Source organism: Pelodiscus sinensis, chromosome 5 (genome assembly GCF_052426305.1).
Source record: "Pelodiscus sinensis isolate ZL-2025 chromosome 5, ASM5242630v1, whole genome shotgun sequence".
NCBI classification, from domain to species: domain Eukaryota; kingdom Metazoa; phylum Chordata; order Testudines; family Trionychidae; genus Pelodiscus; species Pelodiscus sinensis.
The window spans coordinates 724,951-748,218 of record NC_143056.1 but is presented as its reverse complement, the minus strand read 5'-3'; the positions used below and the strand labels follow the sequence as shown (position 1 = coordinate 748,218).

Here is a 23,268-nt window from a genome sequence, read left to right as displayed (position 1 = left end):
CCCCCTAGGCGTAAGCTGTCTCTAAGCTGCGCATTCCCACCGCAGTACAAGGGGAGGGGGCTCGTTCCCGGGATAACCGATGGTGAGATGACACTAAACCCTCCCCAGAGCCTGACTCCGCAGGAGACCAAACTACGTACCCGCGGCATCCGTTGCTCCGCTGGCGCTGCCTTTCTGCCCCACTTGCGCGCAGCTGTGCTATGGGGACCTAGCTGAGCGGTGACTGGCGGCCGTTTTCGATGCTCACTCACCCGGACCCTTGTCAGCCACAAGAGGCTGAAAGCAAATGACCCAGTTCGCTGTGGCGTAAAGTAGCGAACTCCTATTGGCGTCACTGGAGTTCTGCCTACTTACACCAGCCAAGAATTTGGCCAGCACCATTTCACTGCAGCTCAGGTGGCCGGGGCCAGCCCCATGACCTCAGCTCACCTTTTTATTCCAGTTTCAAGACACTGGAGTTTCAGGAGTCTCAGTCCAGTGCAGCACAAACATGCAGGCCTGAGGCAGCGCACAGCCTAGCCAGAGTGGTGCACCGGGGTGGGGGAGGGGGTCGACAAGCACCCAGTGCAGCTGCCAAGCTGTTGTACCGGCGGCTTCAGTCCAGTGGCCAGCGTGGCTGTGCAGAGCCCATGGGACAGTGCAGCCTGGCTGGCCTGGGCAGTTGGAAGCCTGGCATTTCCCACATGCCCTCTGAGCTAGCCCGGGGTGTGTGAAGGCAGCGGATCAGCCACAATGTGCAATGGAGGCAGCATTGCATAGACAATAGGCAGAGCACCCGCGTCTGGCCCAAGGGCCCTGCAGACCTGGAAGCAGAGCTCCATCACTGTGCCACCTGTCTGGGCAGCCCAGCGGGGGCAGTGAGCTTATCTGGTTCATAGGTGACCGTATAGATCATTTTTGCAACTACTGTTCTATATTTGCAATGAATCTTTTGAATACGTGGCGTGTGAGATGTCTACGGAAAGCTTGCGATTTGCTGGTGATAACTGTGCTGGTTGTATGCACATTTAACTGTTATATTTGCAGTTCTGAGCTTTGGCCACAAGCTTGTATTTCAACCTACTGTACGCCAGTGTGTTTGATTCGCAGCAGCATCATTGAAGCGCTTGGCCAGCGGATGGGGGAAAGGGCCACTCAAGTCGAAGGGGCTTAACTCACAGCGGCGCATGGCAGACGCCCAGCTGCACTGAATGGACTCTCCTGGGAACATACAAACTGGAATGTGGGTGATGGTTTCTGCTGTGCCGAGGTGAAACTGCCCATGGACTTGTGACTTGCCCACGTGCCCCCAGACCTGTTACTGTCGTTATCCACAGTCAGGACAATGGGATTCCCCCCACTTGGCAGAAGGTGTAAAAGGCCCTGGAGTCATCTCCATTTCACCTTTCCTGCCCCAGCTTCTCTGCTGCTCAGCCCTCTGGACCATAGGCTCACACCAATGACAGCACACTAGCAAAGGGGCTGAAGGCCTTCCAAAGATTGACTGAAACCAGCAGTTTGTTCCATCTCTGTTACAGGCCCGAACGAAGAGCTTTGCAGTTGCTGTGTGTGTTCGATTCCTTTCACCTATTTCATCCTTTTCCCTTTCCTTCCTTTGTTTTAGAAACAAACCAGGAGATTTTAGACACGAATGGATGAGCAATAGAGGGACGTGGGTGAGATCCAAGTTATATATTGCCTTGGCTGTGTTGTTGGGCCTTTGGGATTGGCAGAACCTTTGTTTGATGAGTCTGGCTTTAATAATCACTCATCCCTGTGAGCAGTGCTACTGGTGGAGATACAGAGAAACTGGAGTGTCTGAGGGGATTGCATGCATAGAATCATAGAATAATAGGACTGGAAAGGACCTCAAGAGGTCATCGAGTCCAGCCCCCCGCCCTCAAGGCAGGACCAAGCTCCGTCTACACCATCCCTGACAGATGTCTATCTAACCTGTTCTTAAATATCTCCAGAGAGGGAGATTCCACCACCTCCCTTGGCAATTTATTCCAATATTTGACCACCCTGACAGTTAGGAATTTTTTCCTAATGTCCAATCTAAACCTCCCCTGCTGCACTTTAAGCCCATTACTCCTTGTCCTGTCCTCAGAAACCAAGAGGAACAAATTTTCTCCTTCCTCCTTGTGACACCCTTTTAGATATTTGAAAACCGCTATCATGTCCCCCCTTAATCTTCTTTTTTCCAAACTAAACAAGCCCAGTTCATGAAGCCTGGCTTCATAGGTCATGTTCTCTAGACCTTTAATCATTCTTGTCGCTCTTCTCTGTACCCTTTCCAATTTCTCCACATCTTTCTTGAAATGTGGCGCCCAGAACTGGACACAGTACTCCAGCTGAGGCCTAACTAGTGCAGAGTAGAGCGGCAGAATGACTTCACGAGTTTTGCTTACAACACACCTGTTGATACAACCTAGAATCATATTTGCTTTTTTTGCAACAGCATCACACTGTTGACTCATATTCAACTTGTGGTCCACTATGACCCCTAGATCCCTTTCCGCCATGCTCCTTCCTAAACAGTCGCTTCCCATCTTGTATGTATGGAACTGATTGTTCCTTCCTAAGTGGAGCACTTTGCATTTCTCTTTATTAAACCTCATCCTGTTTACCTCTGACCATTTCTCTAACTTGCTAAGGTCATTTTGAATTATGTCCCTATCCTCCAAAGAAGTCGCAACCCCACCCAGTTTGGTATCATCTGCAAACTTAATAAGCGTACTCTCTATCCCAATATCTCCATCCTTGATGAAGATATTGAACAGTACGGGTCCCAAAACAGACCCTTGTGGAACTCCACTTGTTATCCCTTTCCAGCAGGATTTAGAACCGTTAACAACAACTCTCTGACTATGGTTATCCAGCCAATTATGCACCCACCTTATCGTGGCCCTATCTAAGTTATATTTGCCTAGTTTATCAATAAGAATATCATGCGAGACCATATCAAATGCCTTACTAAAGTCTAGGTATATGACATCCACCGCTTCTCCCTTATCCACAAGGCTCGTTATCTTATCAAAGAAAGCTATCAGATTAGTTTGGCATGACTTGTTCTTCACAAACCCATGCTGGCTATTCCCTATCACTTTATTACCTTCCAAGTGTTTGCATATGATTTCCTTAATTACCTGCTCCATTATCTTCCCTGGGACAGACGTTAAACTGACCGGTCTGTAGTTTCCTGGGTTGTTCTTATTCCCCTTTTTATAGATGGGCACAATATTTGCCCTTTTCCAGTCTTCTGGAATATGACTTCTTGTTAGCCAGCGTGCTGAGACAGAAGTGCTCTTTTTGGCTGGCTTGGTGCCTTACAAGTGGATGACCACCAATCTCGGCTGCAACGGCCCTTTTTCCCAGCAGTTCACCCGGGGTGTGTCTAAACTATAGGGTTTGGTCGACAAAAGTGGACTTTTGTCGACAAAACTATACATGCGTCTGCACTACCGCTGAGTTCTGTCCACATAATGTCAACAGAACTTGGCAGTTTTGTCGACAGCAGTAATCCTAATTCTATGAGGAATAATGCCTTTTGTCAACAGAGTTCTGTCAACAGAAGGCGTTATTGCTTCTACATTGTCCTTTGCATCTACACTCTCATCTCGATAAAGCGGCTTGCTTTGTCGACAGAACTGGATGTCGTCTAGACACTCTTTGTCGACAGAGGCTTTGTCAACAGTATCTGTCGACAAAGCCTCTGTCGACAAAACCCAGTAGTCTAGACGTACCCCCTGATGTGAGTATTCACAGTGGTGTCCCAGGACAGCAAGCCTGTCGACAGGAGCATCTCCAGCTATCAGCACCTGCATGACTCACAGGCAGGAATGTTTGGATTCCGTTCACACGTCTGCTGCTGGCCGTGCATGGCAGGGGGGCATCGCCCGTCTCCCCCGTGTGGCTGCAGGGACTGCTCTGCTCCCCACCCCAGGAGTGGCCAGGCAGCACTCTGAGCACAAGGAGGTTGAGAACCAGTGTCTGTTGTGATGCATAATGGGGAAGCCCCCAGCTACTGTATGCCTGCCAGGAGGCTGCTTCGACTCTGAGCTGGGCCAGCTGCTGTGGCAGGCTCCTGAGGTGCCGCACAATCTTGAGGAGAGACGCCATTTCCTCCCACCCACGTAGGACGTCCCTCCTGAGCAGCCTGGCGGCTTGAGCTGCGGCTAACAGCAGGGTAACACCACAGACCCTCGCCCTTTGCTCCCGCATTGTCCCTTGATGCACTGCAGCCTGCGGGGTCTGGCTCTCTGCAGGGTGGCCTCCGGCTGGGGCCAGCTTGCCAGGCTGGTGGTTTGGGAGTCATCAGCTGACTGGCCCTGGCCCTGAGTGGCAGGTTCTGCCACCTTGGTTCCAAGGAGCTCTGCACCATTTACTCACAACAGTGAATTCTGCTTTTCTAGCATCCCCCGAGAACCCAAGGAGCAGGGGGAGGGCGCTTGGCTTTCCATGCCAGCAGTGATGTGAACCCTCAAAACCGCACCACAGTGAAACAGTTCACCAGGCTTTTGTTCCCCAAGCCCCGCCCTGGCAAACCAGCCAGAGGGGACCAGAAGAATTATAGCTCCCCCAATATTAACCATGTCCCCTCAGTGAAAAAGCAATATCTTATGTCACAGCTCACACTCATCCTTCTCCAGACCTGGCAGCCTAGGCTGGCTTGCTGCACGTGTCAGATCTACTCAGCATCCCCCGCTTTGATAGAAATGTGTCCTACAAAAGCCCTCCCCTGCCATGTGAAGATCAAAACCAGAGGTTGACGGGGGGCTGGGTTCAAATGAAACCAGAGAGACTATTTCTGGCCATATGCTAAGTGCCATCTTCTCCACGTTCATGTTCCTTTCTACATGATGCTGGGCGGCGACCGCAGCAGCAGGCCCACGTGGAGAATTCGGAATTCCTCACCAGACATGCTCAGTAGAGCACAACCTCTAACTAATGAGGTCTGACTGCAGCTGGTGTTTGTTCCAGGGCATCTGCGTCTGCGGGATCTCTGTACTTTGATTTATGACATTCTGGATGCAGCCGCAGCTCGGCGCTTGGAGAGCCAGCTCAAACTCACAGTTCAGTGCAGCTGGTGATGAGAGCATTGTGCACAGAGCAATCACCCCATATCAGCAATGGCTGGAAGACTCGGCATCGCACACCAGCTCCCATTCTGCTCCCTCCCCAAGAGCAGAGTGGACATACGCACCTTGGCATGCAGCCTCGCCCAGGGGCATCAGGTTCCAGAGCAGAGAGGCCTTTCAGTGAACCCGCCCCGCAGCTCCTGCCTGTTCACACCCAGGGTGCTCCAGGCAGAGCGAGCCCGCGTAGTCACAGGCCCTATCACGGCTCCAGCTTGCAAACCTCAGCCACACACTCCAGATGTTGCTCCCATATCACACGCTGAACATGCCTCCCTGGAGGCCAAGGGAAGGGCCCCGTGCCTGACTCAGGGCCTGGAGAGGTGGCAGTGTGCAGTGCAGCTCAGCTGACGCTCGAGGGGATCGCTCCCCAGAGCCTGCAAGAGGCGTGGGAAGGAGTGTCCTGCTGAGGCCTGGCCCACACCTCCAAGGTGCCACTTTCTGAAAGCCAGCCATGCCTCGAGGGCTTCCCTGAAGATCCCCAGCAGCTAACTCCTTTGGGTGCCATTGGCACGTGGGCAGCGAGGGAGTCCTTGTATGGGCACTTCTGCCTTGTATGGGCATTTCATACAGCCGTGCCAGGAAATGCCGTCTGTGATGCTGGTAGCCCTTGCCCCGGGCCTCCTCGGAACGCTGACCAACACGCAGTGGGGGACCAGTGCATCTCACCTCGTGGGGGTTGTCAGGCCAGGAATTCGGGTTGTGAAGTTGTGTGCAGCTGTTCGGATGCTGTGAAGAGCTTGAAGGATGCTGCATGTCGTGGTCCCACTTACATCTGTTACCCATCTGACAGGGTCTCATGGAGTCTTTGCCTGGCAAACTTCTGCGACTGGGCAGCTCCCCAGCCAGGAAAGGAGCACCCATCCATGCAGAGAGTCTGGCTCACTACAGGAAGGGTTACACCTTGCCCACAAGAAGATTCACTGAAATTAAATGAGCCGGTGTGAACATAACAGCCACACAGGGTCAGACGAAAGGTCCATCGTGCCCAGGGTCCTGTCTGCCTACAGTGGCCAATGCCAGGTGCCCCAGAACAGCGAGCCATCAAGTTATTCATCTCCTGTTGCCCATTCCCAACCTCTGACAAACACAGGCTGGGGACACTATTCCTACCTATCCTGGCTAATAGCCATTGATGGACCTAGCCTCCAGGAATTTATCTAGGCTTTATTTAACCCCTGTTATAGTTCTGGTGAAACATCAAAAAACAAAGATTTTGTTGATTGTCGCCCCCCAAAGACACATACACTCATGAACACTGTTCTGTTCAATGTCTTCAGCAACGATTTAGATATTGGCATAGAGTAGGCTTCTTAAGTTTGCAGATGATACCAAGCTGGGAGACACCGCAAGTGCTTTGGAAGACAAAGGCATAATTCAAAATGATCTGGATAAACTAGAGAAATGGTCTGAGGCAAACAGGGTGAAGTTTAATAAGGACAAAGGCAAAGTGCACCACTTAGGAAGGAACAATCAGTTTCACGTATACAAAATGGGAAGCAACTGTCTATAAAGTAGTACTGCAGAAAAAGGTCTAGGTCATAGTGGACCACAAGCTAAATATGAGTCAACAGTGTGATGCTGTTGCATTCACAGGTGTGTTGTGAGCAAGACATGAGAAGTCATTCTTCCGCTCTGCTCTGCGCTGATTAGGCCTCAGTTGGACTATTGTGTCCAGTTCTGGACATTTCAAGAAAGATGTGGAGAAATTGGAGAAGGTCCAGAGAAAAGCAACAAAAATGATTAAAGGTCTAGAAAATGTGAACTATGAGGGAAGACTGAAAGAACTGGGTTTGCTTAGTTTGGAAAAGAGACTGAGGGGATATGATTTCAAGTACAGTACCTAAAAAGGTGTTATTTGAGAGGGGGGAGAAAAAAATGTCTCCTTCGTCTCTGAGGCTAGGACAAGAAGCAGTGGGTTTAAATTGCAGCAAGGGAAGTTTAGGTTGGACCTTAGGAAAAACTCCCTGTCAGGGTGGTTAAACACTGGAATAAATTGCCTAGGGGGCGTTGTGGAAGCTCCATCACTGGAGATATTTCAGAGCGGGTTAGACAGACACCTGTCAGCGATGGTCTAGAATAGATAATGCTGGGTCCTGCTGTGTGGGCAGGGGGCTGGACTCGATGACTCTCGAGGTCCCTGTCAGCCGACGGTCAGGGCAGTGAGTCCCTTATGACCGGCTGAAGTTCTTTTAAATTGTGCTTGGTTCTGTTACAGCAACTGAAGGAGTCAGGTTAAAGCTTAAACAGTTACTATTTTATTGTTACAGGGTAAACTTAGTTGTTAAATGCTACTGCTGTGTTACAGATAACACAGACACTACGAAGGACAGGACAGAAATTACACTAATAAGTCACTTACAGGTACCATGAAACCCTTTTGGTTCTCTGAGCTCTTATTAAATGCATGCAAAATAGACACATAGCAGGTATATATTCTCACCCCTGCGTTCCAGACTTGGCATGGCCAGCGTCTTTCTCTCAATCCCTCGGGAAGAAGTAGGGCGAGGTTGGGCGTCCCACAGACCTCGGGAGACAATCAATACCTGCCAGCAGGTATAGATGATTGGAGCTCAAATGGGGTGGGCTGCTGAACCTCTTTTTATACCCCTTGGGTCATGTAGGCTTCTTCCTGGTTTCAAGTGGCCAATTAGGAAAAATGGCTTTGAATGCCAAGTTTCCCACGAAGGGTGCAAAGCATAATTTACACCTGGGAAAATGCAGACAATGGGCACCTCTGGTATGTGATGGGCGAAGATTCCTCTCCTGGGACAGTGCAGGCGTGTCAATTACTGGTACTAGCCATCAGGGCGACGGGAGGCCCCGGGTCGTCAGCTAGCCCATTTACTGTCTGGTTTCTGTTTATGGTAGAGTCAGGGACAGGCAGCAAACCTGTGTTCCCAGGGCATCAAAGGCTGACTGCCTTTCTCTTGCTCTCGGGGGGGGGGGGGGGGGGAGGGGGGAACAAGATGGGGCTCGTGGAAAAACAAGATGGGGTTTTTGTGTCTGGCTACATTCCACCCCCTTGACACGCCTCACTATGTCCCAGAACGCAAGATGGTGGTGATGCCAGCACCCTTTGCCCTCCTTGGAGGAAGCTAAAATCGCCCTATCAGCAGGGTCTGATCAGATAATTTGGATCAAGGGATTGATTAGGATCGCTTCCCAACGCCATATACAAGATTTGTGCAGAGGAGGTAGCAGTGTACAGAAAATGCCTAACAATACATAGAAGCATGCAGTAAGCAATTACAACAAGTAAAATGGTTAATATAGTATTTACAATAGAGTGAAGGAAGGGAGTTAACGAAAGTCCTAAGTGTTGGGCTAGACAATCTAGCCATGAGGCTTTACATTTTTAGTTACAGCATGTCTTATCCCATACCGTTTGTTGCCACTTCCCTTGCCTCCCCCCTTGACCTCCCCCAGAGTTATTTAGAGGATTGCGGTAGTCACTGTCATTGAACCATACCGGTCCCCATCGAAAGATGTCACTTTGTTTCACCAGTCATTTGGGCTGAGAGGGACAAACTCGATTCCCAGTCCAGTAGAGGAGTCAAGTAAGGTGTTCTGGTACAGCAGTAGCAGTTGGGATGAGGAAGAAGACCATGGCGAGTTGGAGTACCATGTCTTATTTCAATAGTCTGTAACTAACAACAGTGGTTGCAAGCGCTACAACAGCAAGCGGTGTATATATATACAAAAAGTTCATGGTGGTGTCCCGGATCCACACCAGCATTGGGAGGGATCCATCCCACTGGAGCGCTGTTCAGGGCTATTGCCTCAGTTTCCTGTAAGAAAACATAAGGTTTGCCGGTCTTGGATACAAGCCAAGCCTCAGTAATGGTTATTGGTGTTAGCCCAGCATCTGCAGTGGTCCAGACTCCTTTTCCCTTGTAGGAGTGCAGTAAATGGGTTTGTGTTCCCAAACTGGGGTGTTGGGACCAGGGCTATTAAGTGGTTTAGTCCCATGACTGTAAACAACCCTGTTGCCACTGGGGTTGAGTAAGCAAAAACCAATTCCTGAAACAATTTCCATTCCAGTTAAAACATACTTCCACCCTTGCTTACTGGTGGGTAGTGGACCAATATAATTTACTTGCCAGGTTGCCCATAGTATTTTTCCATCTCTTAGCCTGGCAAATCATTGCCTTTCTGTTACATGTTTTCTGAGTTCAGCACATAGGGTGCAAGCTTGTACCAGATTTCTGGCTTGTTTGTGGGTGATAGGCCACCCCCTGGCATGTGCCTGCCACACCAGCTTATCGCTCTCTGTGTGTCCCAAGGTTTCATGTAGCCAAATGTACAGGCGTTCCCAATCCACCTGGGCAGCAAAAATTTGTACTGCTGCATCTGCTAGGTTATTTAGCTATGCAGTCAGGGTGTTATTCTTTTGGACACATGACTTATGCTTAAGGCATTTTGGGTTGCATACTGGTATATCCATTTCCAATATTCCAATCTCCAAACAGGCTTTCCTATTTCCCAGTTATTATTCTTCCAATTAGTTATCCACTGGATGGCTCCAGCCCATACAGCATAGGAGTTAGTGTAGATGGTACTGGCCCCTGCCTCACAAGCTAATTGATTGCTGCCAGCTCTGCAAGCTGAGCTGTTTCTTCTATGTTTGTGGTCAGGGGTGCAGTGGATGTGTCTGCTGAAACAGCAACAGCCTTCCCTGTCCACTTTCCTTTGAAATAGCCAGGCAGCCTGTATTTACATATAATGTTGAATTTAAAAGCAAGCCAAAAGTGTTATCAACTCAGCCTTGAAAAGAGACAGTGAAGTTTCAAAGCTTGAATTTCTAAACTAATAATTTGGTTTCTAGAAAGTTAAATGTCCTTACAAGTTGAATGCCCAACAGAAGCACTAACCAATTTGTGCCTTGTCTATTTGCAATTTTAAGCAAGAGGACATTATCCAAAACAAAATAAAACTAGTTAATTTGAAATCCACAAAATAGAGTTACAATATATAGAGCTCATTCCTTATGCAGTTAACCAATTAAGTTTCAGTAGAATTCTTAATTTTCCTTTGCAGATTTAACAAAGGTGTCCATAGACAAAATGTTTACATTTGATTGTTTCTTTGCATAGATCGTTTGCACAGTGCTTAAGGAAGAGGCTGCAAAGAAACAAGGTGTCATTTTAAAACAAGATTTCCCTTCACATATTACAACCACCACTTAATTCCTTTCACACTCCCATGGAGTCCACCTTTATCTTCACATTCCCTCAAATTACTTGCTTTGTTCTTTCAAAAAAAATGTTTCTCATTCCTAGTAACTTTCTAATGTTTACTTTACTTTCCTTATTCCTTCAACCATGCCCATATAGGGCTCCAAACTTTTTGCCTTCCCCTTCTTATGGTCCATCCTAATTCCTGCTAAATGACTTTTTACAATGACACATGTTTGTCTACTATTAATTTGGTAAGGAGGGTGAGCTTGTTCACTAAGCCTCATACCTCCTTGTCCTTTTCTTAAGCATATTCCTGAGGGAAGAAAAAAAAATCTGAGAGTTTCTTTAACTCTCAGCACCCATCCTTAAGGGAATCTAGCTCGTCTGGGTACTGAGGGACATGCATTTCTACCTCTTCACTTTTGCAGCAGAGCCTTTAACATTTTTCCAGTTTCATGTTTGCATTCTTATTCAGTCAGTTTTGAAGAACACCTCATTACAGGTTTTCCATAGAAGACAAAAGCTGCAGCTGTTTCCCTCTCCTTTGAAGTTGAGGGTTTACATATCCACAAAGTTAGTCAATTTGTCTTCTAGGTCTGAAATTGTATGGATAGCAATTAACACTTGATCAGACCAAGGGCTATGCCCGAACCTTTGCAAGATTTTGTTTAAAAGGGGTAACATCTTTTACAAATGCCAATTTCTCAGTCTTCTCTCTGCCTTCTTAAAAGACTGCTTACATTTAAACTTTTCCTAGTATACCCAACCTCCTATTGGGACTAAAACAGCAATACCAATACCTCCTTTTTTTTTTTTTCTGGAGGGTTACAATTTGAACTTTCTGATTTCAGGTAGTTTGCTAATCAAACTTAGCTATTACCTGCAAAGCTTCTTTGTGCTGCCAGCTAGGGCATTTGCACCACAAAGGAAATCACAACCTGGTGTGGCTCCTGGAGCTTTCACAGCATTTTAGTCTGTTTGCAGTTTTTACTCATTCTATAGTTTACAGGAAAATGTGCAATCTTTGTTTACAACACTACTTAGCCACATTAAACTTTGCATATAGTGTAACTCTTTCTTTATGCTTACAGTTTTCCTGTACCTTCATTAAACAACTTGGACTAAAAGTAAACCAAACCAATTTGTTTTAAACCTACAAACAAACAAGATTACTGGACCTTAAAACTTCATATTATTTACACTATATATATATATCTACACACAGATACACATACATTCTCTCTGAACCTTTCTTACACTATTTCTACATAGCTGTACAACAATTACATTCCCTTTTTATTCATTGGGGTAGTTCAGTTCCAATAGAACCCCCTCTCTTTAGAGTTCTTTTAGCAGTCTCTCTAATCAAATGTACAGATTTGAGTCAAATTTGCCTGGATTATTTACAGACATTCCTTTGGAAAAAGGGCCCATTTTTCCTTCAGAATGACTGTAAAGAAACCACAGTTTTCTATCTACACCATTTTAGCATTTGCACAACTGCATTTGCTCTCCATTCTCTGCAGAGTTTAAATTCTCTGATTCTCTTTTCTTAAAACACTTTCTTATCTCTAAAATAAAAACTGGCCTTGTTTCAGATATTACTCTTGTAAGTATGCTTAAGGACTTAGATTTCCAGTACTTACAGCCTTTTTCTCAGTTCTACCACAAGGCTTTCAATCTTATCTGTTACCTGCCTGCTTGTCTGGGCCTGATCCTGTTTTCCTTGCTAAATGGAAAGTGGCTCCTTTCCACAGACTCAGGCTTTGTCCCATTCTTTAGCTTGCAGGCAGTTCTATACTTACAGAACTGCACCCACAAATCCTCAGGATTTCCCCAATCCTTTTCTAACATTTCTCTATCCAATTTTGGGTTGCCCCAACCTTCCTGGGCAAACCCTTTCTCTATACCACTAAAATCCATGTCTATCATGACAGGCTTCATGTTGCTGTATGTGAACCAATAGCACAATCCTGCCGACTACGCCAATTCTGTCAGCCGACGGTCAGGGCAGTGAGTCCCTTATGACCGGCTGAAGTTCTTTTAAATTGTGCTTGGTTCTGTTACAGCAACTGAAGGAGTCAGGTTAAAGCTTAAACAGTTACTATTTTATTGTTACAGGGTAAACTTAGTTGTTAAATGCTACTGCTGTGTTACAGATAACACAGACACTACGAAGGACAGGACAGAAATTACACTAATAAGTCACTTACAGGTACCATGAAACCCTTTTGGTTCTCTGAGCTCTTATTAAATGCATGCAAAATAGACACATAGCAGGTATATATTCTCACCCCTGCGTTCCAGACTTGGCATGGCCAGCGTCTTTCTCTCAATCCCTCGGGAAGAAGTAGGGCGAGGTTGGGCGTCCCACAGACCTCGGGAGACAATCAATACCTGCCAGCAGGTATAGATGATTGGAGCTCAAATGGGGTGGGCTGCTGAACCTCTTTTTATACCCCTTGGGTCATGTAGGCTTCTTCCTGGTTTCAAGTGGCCAATTAGGAAAAATGGCTTTGAATGCCAAGTTTCCCACGAAGGGTGCAAAGCATAATTTACACCTGGGAAAATGCAGACAATGGGCACCTCTGGTATGTGATGGGCGAAGATTCCTCTCCTGGGACAGTGCAGGCGTGTCAATTACTGGTACTAGCCATCAGGGCGACGGGAGGCCCCGGGTCGTCAGCTAGCCCATTTACTGTCTGGTTTCTGTTTATGGTAGAGTCAGGGACAGGCAGCAAACCTGTGTTCCCAGGGCATCAAAGGCTGACTGCCTTTCTCTTGCTCTCGGGGGGGGGGAACAAGATGGGGCTCGTGGAAAAACAAGATGGGGTTTTTGTGTCTGGCTACAGTCCCTTCCAGTTCTAGTGTTCTGTGGTGTGGCGTAGCGGGGGGCTGTCTGCTCTGTGACCCGGGGCCCCCTGCCCTGGGATGGGAGATTCTCACTGACTCTCCCAAATGTGGATTAACCCAGACACCCAGGCTACGTCTACACTGGCCCCTTTTCCGGAAGGGGCATGTAAATTTCACTAGTCGTCGTAGGGAAATCCGCGGGGGATTTAAATATCCCCCGCGGCATTTAAATAAAAATGTCCGCCGCTTTTTTCCGGCTTTTAAAAAAGCCGGAAAAGAGCATCTACACTGGCCCCGATCCTCCGGAAAAAGTGCCCTTTTCCGGAGGGTCTTATTCCTACATTGAAGTAGGAATAAGACCCTCCGGAAAAGGACGCTTTTTCCGGAGGATCGGGGCCAGTCTAGACACTCTTTTCCGGCTTTTTTAAAAGCCGGAAAAAAGCGGCGGACATTTTTATTTAAATGCCGCGGGGGATATTTAAATCCCCCGCGGATTTCCCTACGAGGACTGCTGAAATTTACATGCCCCTTCCGGAAAAGGGGCCAGTGTAGACGTAGCCCCAGGCTCAGCCTCCCATGGAGGGAGACAAAGGGAGGAGGGTGGAGACCAGCACCTGGCTGGGGGGCAGGGCTGGAAGTTGGGCAGTTTCTGTCTGGTACCATGGGGGAAGCAGCCTAAGCAAAGGGCTGGGATTTAGGGGCCCAGTCTCCCCCACCTCAAGGAGGGCTGAGGCATCCTAGGCCTGTCCTGTAACCAGATTACATCTGTGCAGTGCTGTATCCTGAAGACGCAATAAACTCCCTCTGTTCTACTGGCTGGCAGAGTCTGTTCGTGCCATTACGGGGGTGCAGGAGGCGGGGGAACCCCGATGCACCGCCACATGTGGTTCTATGATTTAGCATTTTATTGAGCAGCAATTCAAGGAACCTACAGGCCTATCCTGTGAAGCTCTAGCTCAAGTTGTTGACTTGATTCTTAGCATAAGCTAAGTGGCCTAACAATGACCCTGAGATTTAGGGAAGAGGAAACATTGTGCTTGGAGGGGAACTTTGACAAGGAACATTGGACTTGTACAAGCCTTGGCTATTAGAGGATAGAAATATTGGCTTAACCACAACCATGCCTTGGCCACAAACTGACATGTCTGAGAATGTGTACTCACAGAATGAAAACACCACAACATTATTAATGTAAAGATGTTAAATATAGACAAAGGAGGGTGGACATTTTTATAGATTATTCTCCTTTGCCTCTGAAGACAGGACATGGAGCAATGGGCTTGAATTGTAGTAAGGGAGGTTTAGATCGGACATTAGGAAAAACTTCCTGCCTGTCAGGGTGGTTAAATATGGGAATAAGTTGCCTAGAGAGGTTGTGGAATCTCCATGTTCTCTACCCCTTTTCGTTTGTGTTGCTGACTGCACTTTTCCCAGTTCTGATATGTCTTATTTTAGATAGGTGACCAGAACCGTGTGCAATAGTCTTGGTGTGTTCATACCGTGCAGTTATATATTGGCTTTAGGTTATTTTCGGTTTTATTAGCTATCCCTTTTCTAATGGCTCCTAACATTCTCTTCATATTTTGTATACCTCTGCTACACATTGAACAGATGTTTTCAGAAAACTCTTAATGGGCAACAGATCATAGATTAAAAGAATCCGAGGTCTGGAAGAGACCTCAGGACTCATCGAGTCCAATCCCCTCCTAAAAGCAGGACCAACCTAACTCAATCGTCCCAGCCAGGGCTTTGTCAAGCCGGGACTTAAACACCTCTAGGTATAGAGATTTCACCACCTCCCTTGATAATTTAGACCTCTAATTTTCTATGAATAGTTAGGATTAGGTTTTCCAATGTGTATTACTTTTCATTTATCAAAATTGAATTTCATCTTCTTCCCTTGTGTTACCTGCCTATATGCTCTGACTCCACACAGGGCTTAATAAAAATGATCTGAAAACATCCTACCACAAGGGCATTTTTCAAAATTACATGAAAGCTAAAAGATACACTTTTTCAGCTGCTAACTCCCCGTAACTGCTGCTCATTCCCGCAGTAGTGACACTTGAATGGTAGTTTAAGATTTCCACCTGAAAAACAACTTGCTGCAGCAAATGTGGGCTCTCACTTCATGGTGAGAAGTTGTATTTTCCTAGACACTGCAACACTTAGCAGCTAATTGAGCAGGAGTCCAAGCGGAAAACATTTTCTTTTTCTCCACAGCCAGTTGAATTACTCAAGAGGGAAAGGAGGATGATATTCCTTTGAACTTTGCCTTGGCACTTTGTCTGGAAAGGGAAGACAAAAGCTTTGAACTCTATTTTTTTACTCAAATCAGGTTGCAAAAAGGCTCATTGATACATAAGAAGCATAATTTAACTAACACTCATTATGCGGAGCGTATTATGCCAGTGCTCCGGCAGCTGCATTGGCTTCCAGTATGTTTCTGGGCACAATTCAAGGTCTTAGTTATGACTTATATACCCCTAAATGGGTTGGGACCGGTGTATTTGAGGGGCTGTCACCTCCCGGGGACTGAGGTTGGCTGCTGAGGTTCTGCTCTGTGTTCCTCCGCTCATGGAGATAAGGTTGACATCTTTGAGGAGCAGGGCCTTCTCAGCCTTTCATAGAATCATAGAACCATAGAAGTTGAAGAGACCTCAGAAGGTCATCACGTCCAGCCCCCTGCTCTAGGCAGGACCAATTCCAACTAAATCAACCCGGCCAGGGCTTTGCCAAGCCGAGACTTAAACACCTCTAGGGATGGAGATTCCACTACTTCCCTAGGTAACCCATTCCAGTGCTTCACCACCCTCCTAGTGAAATAGTTTTTCCTAATATCCAACCTGGACCTCTCCCACCACAACTTGAGACCATTGCTCCTTGTTCTGCCATCTGTCACTACTGAGAACAGCCTCTCTCCAGCCTCTTTGAAACCTCCCTTCAGGGAGTTGAAGGCTGCTATCAAATCCCCCCTCACTCTTTGTTTCTGCCGACTAAACAGACCCAAGTCCCTCAGGGTATGTCTACACTAGAAAGTTAGTTCGAACTAACGGACGTTAGTTCGAACTAACTTTCCTATGCGCTACACTAGCGCTCCGTTAGTTCGAACTTAATTCGAACTAACGGAGCGCTTAGTTCGAACTAGGTAAACCTCATTTTACGAGGACTAACGCCTAGTTCGAACTAGCTAGTTCGAACTAAGGGCTGTGTAGCCCTTTAGTTCGAACTAGTGGGAGGCTAAGGCTTCCCAGGTTTCCCTGGTGGCCACTCTGGCCAACACCAGGGAAACTCTATTGCCCCCCTCCCGGCCCCGGAGCCCTTAAAGGGCCATGGGCTGGCTACTCACTTTGTGCCAGTTGCAAGGCTGCCAGCACCCGTGCCTGCACAGCCTGCACCTGCCACAGGATGAGCCAGCCATCCGAGGGCTCCCAGCCCTCCACTGCTCCCCACGACCAGCCTGGCGGCTCCCGGGAGCCTGCCCGGGGGCGCAAAAGGCGGGCGCCCGCCTGGTCAAGTGCGGAGATCGTGGACCTCATCGAGGTTTGGGGGGAAGCCTCAAATGTCCACGATCTCCGCACTAGCCACCGGAACGCGGCCGTCTATGGACGCATGGCTGCCAGCCTGGCCGCCAGGGGCCACCAGCGCAGCCGGGAGCAGGTGCGCTGCAAGATTAAAGACTTGCGGCAGTCCTACTCCCGGGCCTGCCTGCCAGAGGCTGACCCGGAGGCCTGCCCCCACTTCCATGCCCTGGACCGCATCCTGGGGCCTCATGCCGTCCCTGCCCCCCGGGACGTGATTGACCCCGGGGCAGAGGGACCGCTCCTGGACACCGAGGAGGAGGAAGAGGGCTCTGAGAGCCAGGAGCCTGCCGCCAGCCTTCCCAGGACCCGGGACCCCCGAGGCACCCCACAGAGCCGCTCGCCTGCATCATCAGAGGCCGGGGAGGCGTCCACCTGTGAGTACCCTCGTGTTCCCCTTATGTGTACGGGGGGCTGGGGCGAGAGGGAGCCCCGGGACCGTGCGCCTGGGCCTTGCCCACTACGGAGCAGCAGCTGGGGATCCTGCAGGGGCCCTGGCCTTGCAGAGGGGAGCTGGGTTTCACACACCTGGGCCCCTGGGGTAATTGACCGCTGGTCTTCTTGCACCACAGCTGCAGCACCGGGGACTGCAGGGCGCACCACACCGCCTGCAGCAGCCGCCCGCGCCCGGGCAAGCAGGACAGCCAGGAACCAGGAGGACTACCAGAGGCGGCATCTCCGGTTCCTGGACCGACAGCTCCGTCTCCAGGACCACTGGGTCCAGGAGGACCTCAGGCTGCGCCAGAGGAGTCTGGAGGCCCTGGAGGAGCAGGGCCGTGCCCTGCGAGGCCACCTCCAGAGCCTGCTAGACCGCTTTCCATTTCCTCCTCCCCCTGCTCCCCCTCTTGCTCCCCCTCTTGCTCCCCCTGCTCCCCCTCTTGATCCCCCTCTTGCTCCCCCTGCTCCCCCTCTTGATCCCCCTCTTGCTCCCCCTGCTCCCCCTGCTCCTCCTGTTCCTCCTGCTTCCGCTCCTGCTTCCGCTCCTGCTTCATCCACACCCCCTGTCCTCTCTGCCCCCCCCTCCACAACCATTCCCCACCGACGCCCCCGGACCCGCAGTGTGGCGAGACGGGAGAGGCACCCAGACTCCCACCCCTGAGCTTTCCTTTCCCTTCCTCCCTTCCCTCCCCTCCCCTTCCAGCTCCCTCGTCCCAGGTTTCCCCCTCCCTTCTCCCACCTTCATTCCTCCCTCCCCCACCCCAGTTCTCTGAAATAAACAGACGTTTTTGTTTGAAAAACAGGTGTCTTTATTGTACAGTAGATAGGGAGGGGAAAGGGGAAGGGGGGGGTAGGGTGGAAGAAGGCCCCGGTGGGGCATGCAGGGAGAGGTCAGTCCTCCTCCTCCTCCACCTGGAAGCTCTCCCGCAGGGCTTCCCGGATCCGGATGGCCCCCCGCTGGGCTTCCCGGACGGCGGTGGTGCGGGGCTGACCGTAGTGTCCAGCCATGCGGTCAGCCTCAGCCATCCAGGCTGACAAGAAAGCCTCCCCCTTCCGCTCACACAAATTGTGGAGCACACAACATGCCGCCACCACGGGAGGGATGTTGTGCTCGGCCAGGTCCAGACGGGTGAGGAGGCATCGAAAGCGGGCTTTCAGTCGCCCGAAGGCCCCCTCCACCACGATGCGGGCCCTGCTCAGCCTGTTATTGAAGGCCTGGCGGGAGGGATTGAGGTGCCCCGTGTAGGGCTTCATGAGCCAGGGCTGCAGTGGGTAGGCGGCATCCCCCACCAGGCACACGGGCATGTCCACGTCCCCGACCCTGATGTGGCGGTCGGGGAAGAAGGTCCCGTCCTGCAGCCGCTGGCACACGGAGGAGTTCCGGTACACCCGGGCGTCGTGTGCTTTGCCGGACCAGCCCACATTTATGTCCGTGAACTGTCCCCGGTGGTCACACACGGCCTGCAGGATGACGGAGAAGTACCCCTTGCGGTTCACGTACCGGGACGCCTGGTGTTCCGGGGCACGGATGGGGATGTGCGTCCCGTCGATGGCCCCCCCGCAGTTGGGGAAGCCGAGGGCGCCGAATCCCCGGATGACGGCATCCGGGTCGGCGAGGCGGACCACCCTGCGGAGCAGCACCCGGTTGATGGCCTTGACCACCTGCGGAGAGAGACACAGCAAAGCGTCAATCAGTGGGGCGCCTGGGTGGCTGGGAGCATTCATGCCCTGGCAGTGCCCCGCGCCCCACTCCCGGAAGCAACCCCCCTGGCGGCGTGTAGTACGGCCGGGACAGCCCGACCCCTCCGGTGCGGGGCGCCTTCGCCTCCTCCCGCCTCCCCCTTTGTCCCTGGGGCGGCCCATCCCCTCCTCGCAGCCCCCCTCCCCCCCGGCTCGGTGGCCGACGAGCGCCGTACCTGCATGAGCACTGCTCCGACAGTGGATCTCCCCACGCCGAACTGGTTCCCGACGGATCGGTAGCTGTCCGGCGTGGAGAGCTTCCAGAGGGCGATGGCCACCCGCTTCTGGAGGGGGATGGCGGGCCTCATGCGAGTGTCCCTTCTTTGCAGGGCAGGGGCGAGCCACTCGCAGAGCTCCAGGAAGGTGTCCCTCCTCATCCTAAAGTTCTGGGTCCACTGTCGGTCGTCCCAGCGCTCCAGGACGATGCGGTCCCACCAGTCGCTGCTGGTGTCCAGACGCCAGATGCGGCGGGGCACGCCGGTGCCGGGGCGCCGCCGCGGCTCCTCCATGGCCCCCAGGGCGGCCAGGCGGAGAGGCAGGGGGCTGACGTTCCCCAGGTGGTGCCAGGCAGCCTCGAGCCATTGCTGGCAGGCTTGCAGTAGCAAGTCCAGAACGTGCACCAGAAGGTGCAGGGCGAGCCGTGGCTCCATGTTGCCACCTGCGGCAGTCCCCCCCGAAGGGAAGCACCGACACAGACGGGCACAGAGACCGACGCTTTGCTGTCCCTCGGCGAGGTTGGCAAGCAAGCAGGAAAAGCTGAGAACCGGCTGTCCAGGGAGGGTCCCTTTAAGCACGAGCCTCAGATAGCCTCAGACAGCAGCCACACAAAGCAACTGCTGACCTGATGCCCTGCCAGAACCGGTTTCAGCTGCCCTTAAATGCCCCCCTGCGTCCAATCAGTGTGGACGCGCTAGTTCGAACTAGCAAAACGCTAGTTCGAACTAGTTTTTAGTTCTAGATGCGCTAGTTCGAACTAGCTTAGTTCGAATTAACTAATTCGAACTAAGTTAGTTCGAACTAGCGCTGTAGTGTAGACGTACCCTCAGTCTCTCCTCATAAGTCATATGCTCCAGTCCCCTAATCATTTTGGTTGCCCTCTGCTGGACCCTCTCCAATGCGTCCACATACTTTTTGTAGTGGGGGGCCAAGAACTAGACACTATACTCCAGATGTGGCCTCACCAAAGCCGAATAAAGGGGAATGATGACATCTCTGGATCTGCTGTCAATGCTCCTCTTAATGCAACCTAATATGCCATTAGCCTTCTTGGCTACAAGGGAACACTGTTGACTCATATCTAGCTTCTCATCCACTGTAACCCCCAGGTCCTTTTCTCAGAACTATAACTTAGCTGGTTGGTCCCCAGCCTGTAACAATGCTTAGAATTCATCCGTCCCAAATGCAGGACTCTGCACTTGTCCTTGTTGAACCTCATCAGATTTCTTGTGGCCCAATCCTCCAATTTGTCTAAGTCACTCTGGACCCTATCTCTGCCCTCAAGCATATCTACCTCTTCCCCTAGCTTAGTGTCATCCGCAAACTTGCTGAGGGTGCAATCCATCCCCTCATCCAGGTCATTAATAAAGATATTGAACAAAACCGGTCCTAGAACTGAACCTTGGGGCACTCCGCTAGAAACCGACCCCCATCCTGACATCGAGCCGTTGATCACTACCCGCTGGGCCCGGCCTTCTAGCCATCTTTCTATCCATCTTACTGTCCACTTATCCAATGCATATTCCCTTAACTTGCTGGCAAGAATATTGTGGGAGACCATATCAAAAGCCTTGCTAAAGTCAAGGTATATCACGTCCACTGACTTTCCCATGTCCACAGAGTCAGTTACCTCATCATAGAAGCTAATCAGATTGGTCAGGCATGACTTGCCCTTTGTGAATCCATGCTGATTATTCCTAATCACTTTCTTCTCTTCCAAGTGCCTCAAAATGGATTCCTTAAGGATCCCTTCCATGATTTTTCCAGGAACCGAGGTAAGACTGACCAGCCTATAGTTCCCTGGATCATCCTTCTTCCCTTTTTTGAAGATGGGCACTACATTTGCCTTTTGCCAATCATCCGGGATTTCTCCCGATCTCCACGACTTTTCAAAGACAATGGCCAAAGGCTCCTCAATGACATTTGCCAACTCCCTCTGTACCCTCGGTCCAAACCCATTAAGTCCAAACCCATGGATTTGTGTACGTTTAGCTTTTCTAAATAGTTCCTAACCTGTTCTTTACCCACCAAGGGCTGTCCATCTTCATCCCATCTTGCGTCACTTAGCTTCTTAGTCCAGGAGCCCACCTTGTCCGTGAATACAGAGGCAAAGAAAGCATTGAATGCTTCAGCTTTCCCCATCTCATCTGTCACTAGGTTACCTCCTTCATCTAGTAGGGGCCGCACACCCTCTCTGATCACCCTCTTATTGCTAACATGCCTGTAGAAACCTTTCTTGTTATCCTTCACATCATTAGCCAGTCACAATTCCATTTGAGCTTTCACCTTCCTGATAACCCCCCCGGCATTCTCGAGCTATATATGTAAACCCCTCCCTGGTCATCTGTCCAAGTTTCCACTTTTTGTAAGCTTCCTTTTTTTGCTTAAGTTCACCAAGTATTTTCCCTGTAAGCCAATCCAGTCTCCTACCATGTTTGCATCTCTTGCTGCACATCGGGATGGTTTCTTTCTGTGCCTTCAATAAGGCTTCTTTAAAATACTGCCAGCTGTCCTGGACTCCTTCCCCCTTCATGTTAGCATCCCAGGGGATTCTTCCTATCAGATCTCTGAGGGAGTCAAAATCTGCTTTTCTGAAGTCCAAGGTGTGTTTTTTACTACTCTTCTTTCTTCCTTTGGTCAGGATCCTGAAATCTACCATCTCATGATCACTGCTTCCCAGGTTGTCACCCACCTCTACTTCCCCTATTAGTTCCTCCCTGTTTGTGAGCAGAAGGTCAAGCCCCTGGTCGGATCCTTCAGCACTTGTACCAAGAAGTTATCCCCAACATTCTCCAAAAACTTCCTGGATTGCCTGTGTACTGCCGTATTGGTTTCCCACAGATGTTAGGGTGATTAAAGGCCCCTACAAGAACCATGGCCTGCGATCTGGAAGCTTCTCTCAGTTGTCCAAAGAAAGCCTCATCTACCTCATCCACCTGATTCGGTGGCCTGTAGCAAACACTAACCACAACATCACTGCTGTTGTTTGCTCCTTTAAACTTAACCCACAGACTCTCAACAGGTTTTTCTCCCTCTTTATACTAGAGTTCAGAGCAATCATAGTGCTCTCTTACATATAGTGCAACTCCTTCTCCTTTTCTCCCCTGCCTGTTCTTCCTGAACAGTCTATACCCTTCCATGACAGCGCTCCAGTCATGCAAGTCATCCCACCAAGTCTCTGTTATCCCAATTAAATCATATTTCTTGGACTGGGCCAGACCCTCCAGTTCTTCCTGTTTGTTGCCTAGGCTTCTCGCATTAGTGTACAAACACCTCAGATAACCAGTTGATCACCCTATCTTCTCCATTCGAATCAGGGGTCCTCCTTTGTTGCTTGTTCCTCTCTGCATTTCTTCCCGGTATCCGACTTTCCCACTCTGCTCAGGGTTTTGGTCACCATCCCCCGACGAACCTAGTTTAAAGCCCTCCTCACTAGGTTTGCAAGCCTGCCCGTAAAGATGCTCCCTCCTCTCTTGTTTAGGTAGATCCCATCTCTTCCTAACAATCCTTGTGCCCGGAACAGAGTCCCATGGTCGAAGAAACCAAAGCCCTCTCTGCGACACCACCTGCGAAACCACGCATTTACTTCCTCAATTCGATGATGCCTGCCCAGTCCTTTCCCTTCAAAAGGGAGGATGGACGAGAACACCACTTGTGCTCCGAATTCTTGGCTCCTTCTTCCTAGCGCTACATAATCCGCAGTAACTCGCTCAAGATCATTCTTGGCCGTATCATTAGTTCCTACGTGGAAAAGCAGGAAGGGGTAGCGATCCGAAGGTTTGATCAGCTTGGTAAGCCTCTCAGTCACATCCTGAATGTGAGCTCCCGGTAAGCAGCACACCTCTCGAGATTCCAGGTCCGGATGGCAGATGGATGGCTCAGTCCTTCTTAGGAGGGAGTCCCCGACCACCACCACCCGTCATTTTCTTTTGAGGGTGGTGGCCATAGAACCCCCATCCCTAGGACTACACATCCCATGCCTTCCAGTAGATGGTGTTCCCTTCCAGTTTCTTCCTTGTGAGGTCCCTTCCAAAGCATTCAGCACTGCAGAGCCTGTGCAGAGAGCCTGAAAATGATTGCTTACCTCTATAGCATCTGGGGATTCCCGTGCTGGCCTTTTTCCCCTTCTAGAAGTTATATGCT

The 23,268-nt window shown here is 50.1% G+C and overlaps 1 protein-coding gene and 1 long non-coding RNA gene across 2 annotated transcripts; one reads left to right on the top strand and one right to left on the bottom strand.

The window, feature by feature from the left end:
- Positions 1-9,523: 9,523 nt before the first annotated feature.
- On the bottom strand, positions 9,524-12,703 carry LOC149524267 (uncharacterized). Its single transcript, XR_016349574.1, has 2 exons — positions 11,546-12,703; positions 9,524-11,370 (listed from the first exon to the last, which is right to left on the bottom strand). It is a non-coding gene; the product is annotated as an uncharacterized LOC149524267 (long non-coding RNA).
- Positions 12,704-16,249: 3,546 nt separating this feature from the next.
- Positions 16,250-17,961, top strand: LOC149524266 (uncharacterized). The gene is made up of 2 exons (XM_089778262.1): positions 16,250-17,108; positions 17,304-17,961. The coding sequence occupies exons 1-2, from the start codon at positions 16,559-16,561 to the stop codon at positions 17,828-17,830; spliced, it is 1,077 nt and encodes a 358-aa protein (XP_089634388.1). The 5' UTR covers positions 16,250-16,558; the 3' UTR covers positions 17,831-17,961.
- The last annotated feature ends 5,307 nt before the right edge of the window (positions 17,962-23,268 follow it).